This window comes from Protobothrops mucrosquamatus, unplaced genomic scaffold (assembly GCF_001527695.2).
Source record: "Protobothrops mucrosquamatus isolate PMUCROS unplaced genomic scaffold, P.Mucros_1.0 scaffold10, whole genome shotgun sequence".
Taxonomy (NCBI): Eukaryota; Metazoa; Chordata; class Lepidosauria; order Squamata; family Viperidae; genus Protobothrops; species Protobothrops mucrosquamatus.
Window position 1 is genome coordinate 4236427 of NW_015386397.1, and position 16509 is coordinate 4252935.

General features: G+C 36.9%; 1 protein-coding gene across 1 annotated transcript in view; it reads right to left on the minus strand.

Moving 5' to 3' along the window:
* The window catches only part of NPEPPS (aminopeptidase puromycin sensitive), a 121028-nt gene that overhangs the window by 34133 nt on the left and 70386 nt on the right, over window positions 1–16509 (minus strand). The window contains exons 12-14 of the mRNA XM_015810449.1: window positions 14402–14462; window positions 10571–10680; window positions 5024–5087 (exon numbers count right to left, since the gene is read on the minus strand). Coding sequence (XP_015665935.1) covers window positions 5024–5087; window positions 10571–10680; window positions 14402–14462 — 235 coding nt within the window. The remainder of the gene's footprint in view (window positions 1–5023; window positions 5088–10570; window positions 10681–14401; window positions 14463–16509) is intronic.

Here is a 16509-nt window from a genome sequence, read left to right on the forward strand (position 1 = left end):
CTCAAAACTGGAAGAGTAAAATTTTACCTACAATGGAAGACTGGAGATTGAAAGTTTCGTACCTTGCTGAGATGGCAAAGATTTCGGCTTATTTGAAGAATTACTCAAATGAACAATTTTTATTAATATGGAGAAGATGGATTGTTTATATTCAAAAGAAGCATAGAGTGGTGGAATATAATTTAGGTTTTTAGAAAAAAATTTCTTTTTTTTTTATATATTTTACCTACTCATGTAGAATAATATACCTTGTGGAGTTAGAGATATTAATACTTGTTTACTTATATCTGAATATTATCCTGGGATTAGGTTTGGGAAGTCCGGGGGGGTGGGGGTTTTTTTAATAGCATTGTGTAGTATCTGTGAAAAAAAATTTTTTTTTATGATGAAAAATAATAAAATTTTATATTGAAAAAAAAAAAAGAGAGAACCTGAGTAAATAACACAACCAGGCTTGTTTCTTGTTTAATTTATTGATTTATTACATAAACAAAGTAATCTAGCATGCACTGTTCCAGTGTGAAAAAGTAATCATCCTCTTAGATTCAGTAACACCTTTGACTGGAACATCTTTAGGTGCTATGACTGTGTTCGGTAATTGGTGATTAATGTCTCACATCACCTTTTCAGGTTCTTTCTACCAGAATGAACTGCTTCAAATTATTAACATTTAACAGTATTCAAGCATGATTTGCTTACTCTGGTCCTGCCACAATATTTCTGTAGGGTTTAGTGTTTAAAACACTGAATTGTGGGGGGGGGGGAGGTGTTTCAAATTCATACTTGCTTGTTTGAGATTGTTGCTTTGCTACATAAAATACATCTGTTTCTGCTTATGAACAGATAGTTGAAGTTGCCGGGACCTTGGGCAAGTGACTACATCATATTGGAATTCAATATAATGCAAACACAAGCAATAGAATATAATCCAACCAGTGTCTTAGACTGTAAAAGAACCGATATTAACAAACTCAGAGAGAGCCTAAGAATAATTGCATGGATAAAAATCTTAAAGGAAAAAGCAACTCAAGAAGCATGGAAAACATTGAAAAATATGATCATAAAAGCCCAGTCCAACATAATACCACTGAAAAAGAAAAACAAGAAATCCAAAACCAATCTGGTTATACAAAGATCTCTCTGATGAACTGAAAGACAAAAAGGATAAGTACAAAAAAAAAGGAAAGAGGGACACATATCTAAGGCAAAATATCAGCAGAATCTGCAAATATGAAGGCAGAAAAGCAAAGGCTGAGAATGAACAAAGACTTGCACCATAAATTAACAAGAAAAAAGTCAAGGAAACAATTGGTCCACTAAAGAGAAAAGATGGCAAGGAAGTAACAGACAGTAGAAAGCAGAGCTGCTTAATTCATTCTTTGCATCAGTCTTCAAGCAAAAAAAAACTACAGCCCAACCATAACTGTATTAAAAACATAACTGTAAAAGACAGACTAGAAATAAAAATTACAATAAAATAATGGTAAGAGAACGCCTGTCTGGTCTTGATGAATATAAATCATTGGGCCCTGATAGATTACATCCCAGAGTTCTGAAGGAACTGGCAGATATTATCTCAAAATAATTGTACCATATCTTTCAAAAATCCTGAAACACTGGGGAATTATCTGAGGATTGGAAAAGAGCTGATATGGTTCCCATCTTCAAAAAGGGGGGGGGGAACAGATCCAGGAAACTAGAGACCAATCAGTCTAACATCAATAATTGGGAAGACAGTGGAAAAGATAATCCAAAAAACAGATCTGCGAACATCTAGAAACAAATAAAGATATAACTAAAAGCCAGCATGGATTTGTTAAAATTAGATCATGCCAAACCAATCTTATTTCATTTTTTAACAAAGTAAGTAAATTAGTAGACCAGTGAAATGCTGTGGATATAATAAGACTTCAACAAGGCATTTGACAGAGTAGGCCACAACCTACTTCTTGGTAACCTAGAAAAATGTGGGATAGATAGCATCACCATCAAACGGATTTCTAACTGGCTGACAAACCGTACTCAACGAGTTGTCCTTAATGGTGCTACATCTACATGGAGGGAAATAAACAGTGGGGTACCACAAGGTTCTGTCTTAGGCTCAGTACTCTTCAATATATTCATAAATGACTTAGATGAGGGAATAGAAGGGGAACTCATCAAATTTGAAGATGACACTAAACTGGCAGGAATAGCTAACACCCCAGAAGACAAACTCAGAATCCAAAAATATCTTGACAGACTTGAACAATGGGCCCTATCCAACAATATAAAATTTAATGTGAAAAAAGCAAGTTTTACATGTAGGCAGGAAAAACCAAAGGTACAAGTACAAATTATGTGAAACCTGGCTCAGAAACGTAACTATGAGAAGGACCTTGGAGTCCTAGTGGAGGATCACTTAAACATGAGCTAGTATGTGCAGCAACAGCCAAAAAAGCTAATACAATCCTTGGTTATATAAACAGAAGCATAGAATCAAATCACATCTGGAATACTACATCCAATTTTGGTTACCACATTACAAAAAAGATGTTGAGACTTTGGAAAAAGTGCAAAGAAGAGCAACTAAGATGATTAAAATCCTGGAGACAAAAGAACAGTTGCAGGAATTGGGTATGGCCAGTCCAGAGAAAAGGACTAGGGGTGATATGATAGCAGTATTCCAGTATTTGAGAGGCTGTCATAAAGAAGAGATGGTCAACTTATTTTCCAAAGCTCCAGAAGGCAAGACAAAAACAATGGATGGAAAGTAATCAAGGAGAGAAGCAACTTGGAATTAAGGAGAAACTTCCTAATAGTGGGAACAATTAACCAGTGGAACAGCTTGCCTTCAGATGTTGTAGGTGCTTCATCACTGGAGGTTTTTAAGAAAAGACTGGACAACCACCCATCTGAAATGGTATAGGGTCTCCTGCTTTAGCATGGGTTTGGACTAGAAGACTTCCAAGGTCTCTTTCAGCTCTATTCTGATTGATTGATGGTGATCCCCAACCTTTCCAGCTGTGTGGACTGGTGGTAGTGGTGAAGGGTGGAGGAAGGGGATAGTTCCATGTAAGAGGCGGGTGAGTAGATGAACGTGCCAAGCTTCATTTTGCAGCTTGGTTACCCACAGGCCCTGGTCTGGGGTTGGGGATCCCTGATCTAATATACTCCTGCAGAATTTAGATAGAAAATATGCTTTTAATAAATTGGGTATCTTAATTAAGATTTAGTATTCTACCAAATGTTCTCCATTTCAAAACTATCTTCAGAAGTTTAGAAACCATTCTGTAGTCTTTTAGAGCAATAATAAATTGTATAATAATATAGGGAGTTATTTGTCTGCTATTTTGAGGAGCATATCATTCATAGTCTTTTAAACATTTAATTAAAATTAAAATTTTATTAAATAAATATGAAGCTCTGAATATATATTATGAACATTAAAAGCTCTTCAAATCACATTCAATTTTTCATCACATGGATTCTAAAACATGCTTTGTCCAAAAAATTGTTTTGTAGATTTCTGTAAAAACAGTTAGTGATGCCTATATCAACTTTATAATGAATCAGGGCAAGTACAAAGCACTAAATGAACAACATAATTATAAACTGTAGAAACTGTGAGTTCTAATATTGCCTTAGGCATAAAACAAGTTGGATGACCTTGGGCCAAGCATTCTCTCTCAACCCTAATAAGCAGGCAATGGTAAACAACTTCTTAAAACTTGACAAGAAAACTGCAGGGACTAGTCTGGGAAGTTGCCAGGAGTCAACACTGATTTAAAAGCTTCTACAAAGACCAATTTCCCCATATTGCAGTGCCTTCTCCAGAGCACAATTTAATGTTTTTCCTCTGCATACTGTACAATCAGACACATTTTGCAGAGATAATGCCTCTATGCTTCTGATGAAACTGAAACCTCAGAACATACCTTTCTGAAGATTTATGAGGAATTGCCTTCCAACTAATCCAATCCCTAATAATTAGATTGCCTGGGCACTGTCCAATGATATTTAGAAATTTTCCTTAAAAACGTATCCTGAAATCAATTAAGCAATTATTAAATACTAAGGCTATGTTTTGACCTGAAAACAAAAGTGGGCAACTTACCTAATTAATGATATTTTCTTGTATTCTCAGATAGCATTTGCTTTAACTTTTGTAATTTGGTCTTTGGCTATAATAAAATGTCAATCACTGTTACTTCTAGAAAGCAGTGATGATCCAATCAATAGCCTGTTTAATGAAGTAGTCACAAAACTATCCCTTCAATTAACTGTATTGAATGAGAGCCAGTTTGGTTTATTGATTAAGGCACCAAGCTAGAAACCAGGAGATTGTAATTTCTAGTCCTAACTTAGACATGAAAGCTGGCAATGTGAACTTTGGGCCAGTCATTCTCTTTCAGACCACGACATAAGGCTCAGGTAACAAGCCAGTCAGTCAATTTTTATTGTAACCAGTGGATCAACACTCAGCTGATCAGAAAAAAAGCAAACATTATATATTTGCTAGGAAAAATACTAGGAGGATTTTTTTAAAATGTATTGACAGAACAAGGAAGCTATTACTTTTTCACATTGCGATACTGTATTGTGGAAGGTTTCAGTTACAAATAAATAAAAAGAACCCCAAAGTTTAGTGTTGCTTTCTTAAAAAACCAGTAGGACCCACATGAAGCTATATTTTAAGTGGTAAAGAGATACAAAAATAGAGAAATCCCAAAAGGAACAAATACTTTTTCACAGAACTGTATTTCTACTACCTTTCACGTAGGTATCACAAAGATTATTAATACTATGTAAAATCATTTTAAAGAGCGTGCAACTTTTCTAATTAAAATGTGCAGAATGTAAGGCCCCCCAAAAACACAATGAAAAAATAAAAAAATAGATTTAATTGTTGGTAAATTATTTCAAACATCTGAATCCTAAAAAGGACACCTGCCTGCACAAACTGACAGTGCAAGGGCTGTTTCGTGGAATAGTTGGTGTCACGTACAATATGGTGCGCTGCTTGCTCCTGTTATCGTCTTACCACTATATGGTCCACTGGCACAGAATTTCTTCTGGACTAGCTTCAGCACTTTGTTATCTTCTTGCTGGAATAAAGAAAAAAAATAAAAATAGTAGTGACAGGCTTGAGAATATTTCCACTTATGATGGTATGTCCAGACAGCTTAATTTCTTGTCCTCATAGTCTATAATAAGTTTATCAAGGGGTTGGTGGTTTTTTGTTTTTTTTTGCCAAACCATATGTTTTTGCCCACTCTCCCTTTTTCCAACCGCCCTATACCCTTATCTGCTACTCTCAACAGATTGGCCACAGTCACAGATAATATTTTCTTATGATACAGTATTATATCACATTATTGTGATTGAAATATGATGGCTAGGACAGGGTTATCAGTGGCTACCATTGCATAGTCAAAGGAAGTCCTAATTTGCTGAAATTAAATATCCAATTAATTTGGTTTGGTCTATTTCAATAAACTGTGGTATCTGATAACAGGATCTCTGTCCCCTAATCTAGTTTAAGAATCTTTCCACAGATCGTGAATTTAAGATGGCATGTATGAAAAATATCTAAATTGTGATCTCCACTTAAAAAAATCGAATATCTTTTCAGACAATGTTTTTTTTATAAATACAGAAATAAATACATTAATGTAAGTGTTCCATAGGTTATTTCAGAGATGAATTCCAAAGCTTGGAAATAAGTTAAATGAAGATGAACTAGACTATTTATTATTAAAAGCTAAAGCTAGTTTTCATCTAGAATCACAAAATGGTATGTCTGCAGTATTATTAAGCAAAATGAGGTACTCTGTAATGTGTTATTTTTGATTAAGCAAATTTGATATAACAAAGCCAATTAAATTGTATATTTGTTTTAAAAGGTAAATAGTAAAAAAATGTACCAAAATTGTCTCTCTCTCTGTTTGTGTGTGTGTCCAATTCACAGCATAAAAACAAGATAACAAATATACAATCAAAAGTAGAAAAATAAAATAGTAAATAGGATGGGAAACTCAGCAACAATCAGTATCATATAACTAGCAAGGGGCTCTAACCACCCTAGCCCAAAATCTGCCAGACCAGCCAGGTCTTTTAAGACTTTCCCGAATGTTACCCAAACTTCAAGGGGAACCTCATCCCAGAAGGCAGAGGCCATGACAGAGAAGGCATTCTTCTAAGGTCCTGATAGATGGTACTCCTTAATTGGAGAATCATTCAACAACCAGGCCCTATTTGTCATAATGCTTAAGAACATGAACCATACCTAGAAAGCACCTAACATAAATCCAGTCAGGTATCAAATTTCTAGAAACATCATAAGAAATTCTTTTTTTATCTTCAGACATTGAGATTATATATTGCTTGACTTAACAAAATTAATGAAAAGTAAATGTGTAAGATTTAAATATACAAGAAGCAGCTGCAAGATTAATTAAGAATAGTCTTAGGGATTCTACAAAAATATTTATGCTCTAATTTTGTAGTAGATGGCATTAATTTCACTTTTACGTTTTGTCTTATTTTATCTTATTCCATTACTGTTTTCTGAGTCTAAGGACTTAAAGGCAAGAAAGAAATGTTTCTGTAATATTTACAATGAATATAGCACAGCATAGCATAGCATAGCATAAATGGCATGGCGTGGCGTATCATAACACAACATATACATATTTATATTTTTTTCTATATTAAAAATACTGGAAATTGTATTACAATATTTCAAGGTATATGCAACTTTCTAATTAATAAGGGATCCTAGTAGGGCCAAAACTTTTTGAGAGTCATGAATACATGTAAATAAGTGTAGCAGACTGTAGCACTGAAAGACACACTGATTTTTGAGTTTGCATTTTTAATATACCTAGACTTCAGGCTATGAAATTAACATTGGAACTATATGAGAGTAATGTTTCATTTAAAAAGGGAAACTGAATTTGGATTCCAGTGATCACTACATGGGAAGAGGGTAAACAGCTGAAAGATAACACACGGTCGCAGGAAGAGGGGGGGAAGTATGATGATATGGATACAAGCAAGGAAAGCAAGATATATATGTAGGTCTTTGGTTATTCGGTTTTCTCCCGCGTAAAATTGGAAGTGTCTTGGCGACGTTTCGACGAAGTCCCATTCGTCATCTTCAGGCTGGTGTTTTCAGCTTTGTGCTTCTAGGAGTACTGTGTGATCGCAGCTGTTTCTTCCTTTTAACTGCCAGTGGGGTTTGAACTGATTGGGTGGGAGCTTGGCTGTGTTCTGATTGGGTGGAGGTGTGTTCTGATTGGTTAGGGGCTTGGCTGTGCTCTGATTGGATGGTGGGGTTGGCTGTGCTCTGATTGGATGGGGGAGTGTTCTGTTTGGGTGGGGGCTTTGTTGTGCTCAGGTTAGTCTGAGTTGCAGGGGGATTTGAGATGGTGAGCTGCATTGCTGTTGTTTGGCTTCGCGTTCATGGTCGTGCCACATCTTTATGGTGGGTGTCAGTTTGCTTCATGTATGGATTGGAGGGGTTTAAAGTGGCTAATGATGCAGCTGTGGACTGGCTTCTAGTTTGAGGTCGTGCCTCATCATCTGTGTGGGTTTGGGTTTGCTTTTTGCGTGGATGTGTGGTGGTGACCTCCTGTGTGGTTTTCATGAGTGTGGGTCTGGTGTCATTCTTTGTGTTAGGGACTCGTTTGCCAATAAGGGCGGGTTTCCAAATGGCTGGTATGCGGGAGGTATCATCTCGTTTATTCATGCTGTGTGGCCGTTTTTCTATCTCGCTGGGTTCTCTGATTATTCTGTTGTTAAAAGTGTTCAGTTCTGGCGATAGTTCTGGTCTTTTTAAAGTCAACTTTATGTCCTGTGGCTTTAAGGTGTTGGACCAGGGAAGAAGTTGGTTCCTCTTTTCTGACTGAGTTCTTGTGTTCTTCAATGCGTGCATTTATTCTTCTGTTGGTTTGTCCGATGTATGTGGTGGGGCAGCCGGTGCATGGGATTTCATATACTCCTTGATTTTCTAACTCAATTTTGTCTTTGGGGTTTCTTAGGATGGTGGATATTTTTCGGTTTGTGTAGAATGCTGTCTTGATGTTGTGTTTGTGGAGGATCTTGCTGATTCTGTCTGTGGTGCCTTTTATGTAAGGGAGGAGGGCTTTGCCGTTTTCTTGTTCTCTGTCTTGGATTTTAGTGGGGGTTTCTTTTTGGATTAGGTTGGTAATCTTATTTCTTTGGAATCCGTTGGATGTTAGTACGTTAGTGAGAGTGTGTAGTACGGTTTTTAGGTGTTGTTCGTCAGCTAAGCGTTTTGTTCTGGAGGTGAGTGTCTTGGCTACGGAGTTGATCTGTGCTGGGTGGTGGTGTGAGAGTGCATGCAGATACCGGTTTGTGGGTGTTTTCTTCTGGTAGATGGTGTGTCCTAGGGAGCCATTGGATTTCTTGTAGACTAGGACATCAAGGAAGGGAAGTTGGTTATTAGCTTCTGTTTCCATGGTGAACTGTATTTTGGGGTGTAGGCTGTTGAGGTGTGTGAGGAAGTTGTCCAGTTTTTCTTTCCCATGTGGCCAGATTATGAAGGTGTCGTCTACGTACCTGAGCCAGAGTTTGGGTTTGTGATCAGATTTTTTAGAGCTTGGGTTTCAAAGTGTTCCATGTAGAGGTTTGCAATGACAGGTGAGGGGGTGATCCCATGGGTGCTCCTTCTATTTGTTTGTATTTTTGTCCATTATAGATGAAGTATGTGTTGGATAGGCAGTGGTTGGTCAGATCTAGGATGTGCTTGGGGGGGTTATATCAAAGAAGCCTTGACAGCTATCCAAAACAAATATAACCCCCCAAGCGCATCCTAGATCTGACCAACCATTGCCTAAAAACTAAACACCCCCCACCCCACCCCTGCTGCCAATCCTCAACAGAAATGCTCACAACAATGAAAACCTCGGACAGGAAAAAGAGTGCGGCCCGGCGGGCAGGCAAGTGTCTTGCTCGGCTGTGGCTTGGGGGGCACTTTTTTCAGTGTCATTGTAACTTCGAACAGTCACTAAGCAAACTGTTGTAAGTCGAGGACTACCTGTACATCACTTTTTTCCGTTGTTTTTTTTTTTGTCATCAAGTTTTTGACACCTTGGTAGGCAACTTTTAGGATATTGCCATATCCTAAAAGTGGTACAATGGGTGAAAAGGTTGAAAAGCCCTGCTATAGAACTCCTATCCTTACTTTCATTTTCTGTTTAATCAGTATTTCAATTTTCATAGAAAAAAAAGCCAAATTTATCTACAACTTCCCAGTCAGTCGTCAACAAACCGCATTTTGCAGCTACTTGAAACAGTAGTTTCTCACTGTATTTTTCTACTTATTGCAAAGCAGGGTCCATTTATACAGAAATAATAGTTAATGTTTTTTGTAATTATGACTGTGGAGGATTTTGTTTATGACTTACTCTCCTTAAAATAATATGTTTAGAATTTATATTTTTAACCTTTAATAAATGCATCAAATTTTCAGCAGATGTGTATTTTACACATAACTAGAGACATCAAGTTTGTAATAGTTTATATATGACAGAGAATATATATATATCTCTGAACCTATGTGTGTGTATGTATGTATGTATGTATGTATGTATGTATGTATGTATATATATATTAAGAATACTAGTGAAAATACGACTCTTAGGAATATCCATTTGTTAAAATAATGATCACCAAGAGAATACTTAAACAGAGTTTATCACAGGTGTTTGTATGTAGGTCTTTGGTCATTTGGGTTTTCTCCCGTGTAGAATTGGAAGTGTCCTGGCGACGTTTCGACGAAGTCACATTTGTCATCTTCAGGCTGGTGTCTTCAGCTTCATGCTTCTGGGAGTAGTACTCCCAGAAGCACGAAGCTGAAGACACCAGCCTGAAGATGACGAATGTGACTTCGTCGAAACGTCGCCAGGACACTTCCAATTCTACACGGGAGAAAACCCGAATGACCAAAGACTGTATGTATGTATGTATGTATGTATGTATGTATATGTATATGTATATGTATATGTATATGTATATATATGTTTTCTGAGGTTTTCACAGGTGTTTGTATGTAGGTCTTTGGTTATTCGGGTTTTCTCCCGCGTAAAATTGTTTTTATTCCCCCCATCTGCTAGGTGGTTGCAGCAGGTTTTGGTCACTTCACATGACCCTGGGACACTGTGACCGTCATAAATATGAATCAGTTGCCAAGCATCTGAATGTAAATCACAAGACCCTGGAGATGCTGCAACATTCCAGCTGATCGGCACTTCTTCTGGGCTCAGCTGGAGCCTGGTGTTGATCCTGGCGCTTCTGCTGAGCCCTGACAGCCCTGCAGCTCCAGCCATCTCTTGCTCAGGCTTGTGCGATGCTGCCACTGGTTCAGCTCATTCCCCTCCCCCGCTACCACTTTTCTAGGATAGTCGCGTACCACCTGCCAGATGCCAATGTACCATAGGTGGTACCCGTACCACTGGTTGAAAAGCCCTGCTCTATAGCACATTATACATGTAATTTTGGAATATTAAATCATTGGTTTGTATTCTACCTGAACTGAGTTCAATGTCAGAAATCATATACCTACCTGCTCCCCTTCTACGTATACCAGTGGAAAACCCATTTGCTTGGTCCATGTATTCATCACAGCAGCAATAGGTTTACCACTAGCGTCTTCTAGGCTTTCCCAAAGATCTTCTGCAAAAGAGAAAAATCCTCAATCTAAATAACTTGAATTCTAATGCTAAAGAAAATACTTCATACCTGTTTTATTTATATATTGAATTGATACAGCCACTCATTTCAACCATGTGACACTAGGCAGCTCATAATACAAAAATCATAATCACAAATAAGAGGCGTCACTAGAGCCATAGTTACAAGTAGACTTCATTTAATGGCTGCCTCAAGCACCCACCATTTGAACGTATGACGATGAATTAAAATTATTTTGCAACTAACACTTGAATTTACAACTATGCAGCTTCTCACATAGACACATGTTGCAATTATAATAAGTTAATACATGCTGTCTTGTGCCTGGCCCTATTTTATTTCTTTTTTTTCCTCACAGAATGGAGAGATTGCCTAAACAAGTGATCTTTTTCCTGAGCTGTTTTTCTCCACAACACAGTGCTTCTACAGCAAATTAACAAGCTCAGTTCTGTGACCTTAATTAAGAGGTAGTTCTTGACTACGACCGTTTGTTCAGCAACCATTCAAAATTATGACAATGCTGAACAAAAAAACGTTAAGACCTGTACTTACAGCTGCCACAGTGGCCCACAGTCACATTATCACATGATAAGAGTGGTGGTTAGAATGCAGTACTACAAGCTACTTCTGCTGATTGTCAGCTGCCAGCAGTTCGGCAGTTCAATTCTCACTGGCTCAAGGTTGACTCAGCCTTCCATCCTTCTGAGGTCAGTAAAATGAGAACACATATTGCTTTCAACATAAAAAGAATCCGTTCCTGGTCTTCATCCATATTCTCTTAATGGTGTGTTAAATTGAGTTTTAAAGTCAGAGAATGAAAATAGTTTTATAACTGAGTATACAACACAGCTGAGCTTCTCATAGCTGATATTTGTCAAGGTTGAAAAAGTCTTTATCTATACTCTAGGCTTCAAGCCAAGTCTCCTTTAGACAATAACAAGTTGTAATATCAAATGTGGCCACAAGATGTCACCATTGCCGTTTAAGATTTTTTAAGTCCAAAATTTTTATAATCCTTTTTCCTATTTTATTTCTTTTTTGTAAATAAAACCAAAGTCTTCAGAAATCTTTTGGTGCCTAAATTTTAGAAGCATATGAATCCAGTTAGTTTAAGGTTATTCTTTCAGTGTTTTAACTCCCCTGGATAGTCAGTCGCCGCTATTCTTAGAGGGTGGGATAGAAGTTCCCTTCCCTCTCTCCTCACAGGGGGGGGAAAGATACTTTGGGCAGCTTTTACAGGAGAAGAAAATACTTAGGATTGAAGAGAGGTTCAAATCTCACCCAGTCTCATCCACGCTGCTTTAAAAGTACCTGGTGGCAAGTTTGACTTTGGCTGTCTGCAGCCTAGTGATGAGCCATATTTCTATGGTAAGTCTTTCGTCCGCCGGTTTGGAGGGTTGCTCTGGATCAAGCGGAAGGGCTACTGTCCTCCCGCAATCAAGCAAGGGTCCCCTCCTTGCTTGTCGCCCCTACAGGGCGACTCTCAACCCTTTTTGGCGGAACGAAACCGAATGCGGAAGACAGAGCTCGCCTTCCAACATCCGTGGCCACGATGGCAAACCGGAAGTCGATACACGAAACCATTCTTTTAGCTTGTGATGAAATAAGATGCTACAGAAAAGAGCAAGATGTCAGCTTAGATATACGAACCCAAATTTTAACTACAATTAAAGAATCAACTACGCAGAACATAACAGAAGAAATGGAACAATTAAATACTATGATAGAGGATTCAACTGACCAAACAAATACAGTCAATGGAAAATCCAGAAAAGGGACTGACAACAATGAAAATGGAAAAGACTTTCTATATAAACCAGAAGAAACTTGAGGAGCAAGAAGAAGAACAGACCAAAGGGAAGACAAATATACCAGGTCAACTATGGGGATCTGGAATAATAGAGAGACAATTCACTAGCCCTTCCAAAAAAATGGTGACTGGATGGTCTCCTTTATTTCAAATAATATATATAACAACAGAGGAAGATCTATTTGATGACTTAAAAGCATTGACATGGAAGGCGAGCTGGCAAAGGAAGAAAGCCAGAATAAGGCTGAAGAAAATTGGGGTTTTGATTTATTAGAGAGGATTTTATATTACTAATTAAAATAGAATATACTCAAATAGACAAGATGTGTATTGTGAATACTAGATTTTGTTATGAATTGAGATAAAAAAAATTTGGTCATTTAAAACTTGGAAGTATAAATATTAAAAGTTAAATTTGAATATTGATAGGAAATTAAAAATTGGGGAAAACAAACAAATAGGATATTGATTGTCTAAAAAGATTGAATGTAAAAGTAATTAAGATATGTATAAGCTAAAAATTTATTTATAAATGTAATAAATATGTTTTTACTTAGTTGATATAATAAGAATTGTATTAGCTTAAATATGAGACAGCAGATATTAAGGGAAAAAGAGGAAATATTTGATGTTGAAATGGGGAAAATTTTGGTCATTAAATTTAAGACATTTGGAAATTAGTTGAAAATAAGGATGTTATACTGTATTATTAACTAGATGATGTAAGATGATGGGAAATAGAATATATTCAAATAGATAAGATGTGTATCTTGAATATTAGACTTTGTTATGAATTGTGATAAAGGAAACTTTGGTTACCTAAAACTTGGAAATTATAAATATCAAATGTTAAATTTAAATATTGATGGGAAACTAAAAATTGGGAAAAACTAATTATAGGACATTGATTGTCTATAAAGATTGAATGTTAAAGTAACTAGGATATGTATAAGCTAAAAATTTATTGATGATAGTTGATATAATAAGAACTATATTAGTTTAAATATGAGACAGTAGGTATTAAGAGAAAAAGAGAAGAATTATTTGATGTGGTAGCTTGAGATTTGTACTACAGATTTTTGTATGTTATTGAATTATCGATTAACCCAGCCACTACGTTGCTTTTTAAATACTTAAATGTAAAATTAGAAAATTAATAAAATATTACAAAAAAAATGAGAACGCATTGTTGGGGGCAATATGCTGACTCTGTAAACTGCTTAGAGGGCTGTAACACACTGTGAAGTGGTATATAAGTCTAAGTGCTATTGCTATCACAATTTGGGCACTTGGCAATTCAGATATTCGCCACTATTCCAAACTCAGCAATTCACCCACTCTTATGACCAACCACAAGATGCTACAATTGCCCCCATCTGCCTATCTTTCCCCCTTATTTCATCCTATTGAGTCCCTTGGGACTTCCTGCCCAGCTGGATCCCACATGCCTTAGGCCTCCTGCCCATCCCAGCATGCCTTGCTCTACTAACCTCTTTTTGAAGATCACCTTTCCAAAACAGGCAGCCTAATGCCATTCATGCAATCCCTTAGAAGGGCACAATTGAAAAACACAACGTTGCATCGCCTGGGTGCTCTTTTGGAAATAAAATGTTTGGAAATTGCCTTTCTAAAAGAGTACCAAGCCAATGTTTTGCACCATCTTCCTATACAGAAACCACCTTGTGCCATCCTGGAAGCAGTGTCATTTTGTAAGCAGTCACAATTCTCGCAATCTCTCACATCCTACCAGGTCACTTAGCAACAAAGTTGTTAATCCCGATTATGGTTACTAAATGTACTACCTGTACATAGATTACAAGATTTAGGCATGTATCATTGCCTATATATGTTCTATACAAAATTAATATATTGACCCACAAGCCTTACAGTTACCTGTAGAAGCATTCTTATGCTGAAACTTGGTAAGATACAGGTGCATTCCTTTTCGGAAATCCTATAAAACAAGTATTTCAAAAGAAACAAAATTTTCAAAATTAATTCATTTCTGCTTCAAACAGGAAGGTAAGTATCCTTTTCCACAAAATCATTTTTTTAAGAACAAAGTTTTCTGGTTAATCTAAATGTATTATTATATGTCTAATACTATCACAATACTTGTGGTACCATTTGGACTTTATTAGTAAGACAATGTTTAGGCTCACAATCTGAAACCTTGAGCCCAAAACAATGATCAAAAGCCTTGGATATAACCCCAAGAAATCACCAAAAATGTTGTTAGATTGTAATTTTGAATCTGGCAGAGCAGAAAAATGATTAAATACATAATCATATTAACTATATTCAATTTTAATTATATGTAAAAGAAATAAAATTAGTTTTGCCACAACCCCAATCACTTCTTTTTGGCTCCCTATACTTCATAGTTTAGATAAGATGTCATACTGGAAAATATCTCCAAAATATTAAAAATGCATAATTAAAAGATGAGTCTGGTTTGAGCTAAAATAAGACACTTGAAGAATACTCTAGAGACTCATCTGTACCTCCTGCTTGCTCTGGTACAAAGACACCCATATTATCTTAACCCAGGGGTGTCAAACTGGCGGCCCATGGGCCTGTTTCATCATACTGGAGCCATGTCCACCCCATTGCCAGCAATGCAAAAAGAGTTGTGATATGTCATAATACGTCACGTGACGTGGCGAGTTTGACACCCATGTCTTAACCTATCCCCAAGCTCATTTCAAGGGCAATTTTTGCCATTATATCTTGTTCCACAATAAACATAGAGTTTTTCCACTTCTGCTGACACATTCTAAGCAATCACTTTGCAATTAATTATCCCAGGGTGCATTTAAAAGTGTTGGCCTGCTACTAAGGGAATACCCTCTCTATTCCCTGGTCAATAGTTTGGATGCTTTTAGCCTTTTAGTATCAGAAAAGCAAAATTTTCTTACTAGGTGAAAACGCTATGTTATCCCTGTCTTTTGACACTCCATATATGGCAGAAGTGGGGAGACAAGGACTCCATATTGATCTTAAACAGTACCATGCTGGCTCTCATTTGTCTATATAATGATGCAGTAAAGGGTTTTTCAAACTATTTTGATGGTGGGGAGAGATAAGGTAGAATTCATCTGAATAGTTAAAAACTATTATTTGTTTTAATATAAAGACATATTGATCGATGTGGGAAAAAATACAAAATCCATTGTTAGGCATACTTAAAACCAAAGAACATGACACAAACTTTCCAGTTTCTCCATTAATGAAAATAAATAACATTTTCTTTTTTGGTATTTCAATTAATCATAATAAAATACAATCTAGTTATGGATTGTGCATATATTTAGAATTTAGAAATGTTGGAATCAAGATTGCTGGGAGAAATATCAACAACCTAAGATATGCAGATGATACCATTCTAATAGCAGAAAGTGAAGAGGAATTAAAGAGCCTCTTGATGCGGGTGAAGAAAGAGAGTGCAAAAGTTGGCTTCGAAACTCAACATTAAGAAAACCAAGATCATGGTTTTCTCAATTCTTGGCAAACAGATGGGGAAGAAATGGAGGTAGTGACTGATTTTATCTTCCTGGGCTCCAAAACTGCAGCCAAGAAATTAAAAGATGCTTGCTCCTGGGGAGGAAAGCTATGGCAAATCTAGACAGCATACTAAAAAGCAGAGACATCACCCTGCCAACAAAAGTATGTATAGTCAAGGCCATGGTTTTCCAGTTGCAATGTATGGCTGTGAAAGTTGGACCATAAGAAAGGCTGAGCACAAAAGAATTTAGGCCTTTGAACTATGGTGCTGGAGAAAACTCTTCCCCTGGACTGCAAGGCAATCAAACCAGTCAGTCCTGGAGGAGATCAACCTTGACTGCTCTTTAGGCCAGATCCTGAAGTTAAAACTCAAGTACTTTGGCCACCTAATGAGAAGGAAGGATCACTGGAGAAGAGCCTAATGTTGGGAAAGATTGAGGGCAACAGAAGAAAGGGATGACAGAGAATGAGGTGGCTGGATGGAGTCATTGAAGCAG